Source organism: Dipodomys ordii, unplaced genomic scaffold, assembly GCF_000151885.1.
Source record: "Dipodomys ordii isolate 6190 unplaced genomic scaffold, Dord_2.0 Scaffold1542, whole genome shotgun sequence".
Taxonomy (NCBI): domain Eukaryota; kingdom Metazoa; phylum Chordata; class Mammalia; order Rodentia; family Heteromyidae; genus Dipodomys; species Dipodomys ordii.
In genome coordinates, this window is record NW_012268758.1 from 1,028 (window position 1) to 2,505 (window position 1,478).

General features: G+C 61.3%; 1 protein-coding gene across 1 annotated transcript; it reads left to right on the top strand.

Moving 5' to 3' along the window:
* Positions 1-647: 647 nt before the first annotated feature.
* On the top strand, positions 648-1,436 carry LOC106001980 (uncharacterized protein C1orf228 homolog; the record flags this gene model as incomplete). The annotated part of the gene is made up of 4 exons (XM_013036911.1): positions 648-822; positions 922-994; positions 1,087-1,216; positions 1,322-1,436. Coding segments are annotated over exons 1-4 (493 nt in total), but the record flags the coding sequence as incomplete, so codon positions are not given.
* Between the last annotated feature and the right edge of the window lie 42 nt (positions 1,437-1,478).

Sequence of the window (1,478 nt, forward strand, 5' to 3'; positions counted from 1 at the left end):
GCTCTAGCTCTGAGCAAAAAAGCTCAGGTACAGCATCCAGGCCCTGAGTTCAAGCACCATGACCAACAAAAATTAACTTTTTCCCCTCTAAAGGCATGACACTTTTAGTCTCTAAAATGAGCTGACAACGCTAGGCTGAGAACTGAGGATCTCAGTTCAAAGCCAACCTAAGCAGGAAAGTCTGTGAGACTCTGATCTCCAATTAAGTGGTGCTGTGGCTCCAAGTGGTAGAGTGCTAGCCTTGAGCAAAAAGAGCTCAGGACAGCACCCAGGCCCCAAGTTCAAGCCCTATGACCAACAGAATAAAAAAATTAAAAATAAAATAAAGACCAGTGGGGCCTCTGCATCCAGACTCTAACCTCCTCAACTCTAACCTCCTCAACTCTAACCTCCTCTACTCTAACCTCCTCTACTCTAACCTCTACTCTGACCTCTACTCTAACCTCCTCTACTCCAACCTCCTCTACTCTAACCTCTAACCTCCTCTACTCTCTTGCTGAAGTGGCTCACCAGCCCCTCCTCCTATCTCCTCCTCCCCTTCCCTTGGGGCTGGTTCTGTAAGGATGTGGCCTCCGCAATGTTCCAGGAGGCCTGGAAGGGCTGTCTCCTCCTCAGGTCTTGCCCACGGCTGGGTGTTGGGAAGGGTGATGGGGGGGGGCACTCATGGGGCGCGGCCTCTCCAGCGTCTCCGCTCTTCCCTAGCCATCGAGCTGATCAAGGACCTGGTCAACTACGACGTGCGTTTCCCTCTGCTCAAGGGCCTGGTGGCCCTGCTGACACCATCCTTGGAGAAGTCCAAACTGCACTCCAAGATCCTCGCGGGTAGGATGGCGGGTCGGATGTCCGGCCGGGGCCCGGGGAAGGGGCCCTGGGCCTCAAGGCCGCTTGCCTCCCCCCCCCCCCCCCCCACCCCACCCCCAGATTCCTCGGTTCTCGATTTCACCACCCACCTGCCAGTATTCTTGCAGCAGGCTGCGGCCGCCAAGACCATCGGGTAAGCGGGCAGGGAAGGTGGGTCCGGCACGCCCAGCCCGGCCGCGGGAGAGACCCGAGCCGGCCGGGGCCTGGCCCCGCTCCCCCTGCCAGGGTCCTGGCGCGCGGCAGCCTGAGCGTCGCGGAGGACCTGCTGCACATGCGCGTGGTGCACAGCCTGCTGGCCGCCATGGGCAACACGGACCACAGCAACAGCCAGAGGCTGGCCAGCCTGACGCTGGAGGTGCGGGGTGGGCAGGGGGGGGGCGGGCAGGGCTGCGGGGCCAGGGCCACGGTCCGCGCACGGACCGATGGACGGATGGACATGGACACGGTGGGGGGGCCGCAGGTCTTCGTGCAGATGTTCCCGGTGGTGGAGGAGCACGTGCGCAAGTCCATGGGGGAAGAGCTCTTCCAGCTTTTCCTCGTGAGTGCTCCCTCCCGGCCCCCTAGATTCAGCCCAGGTGCGGGGGTAGGGGCGGGGGGGGGCAGAACGACACCTCCCC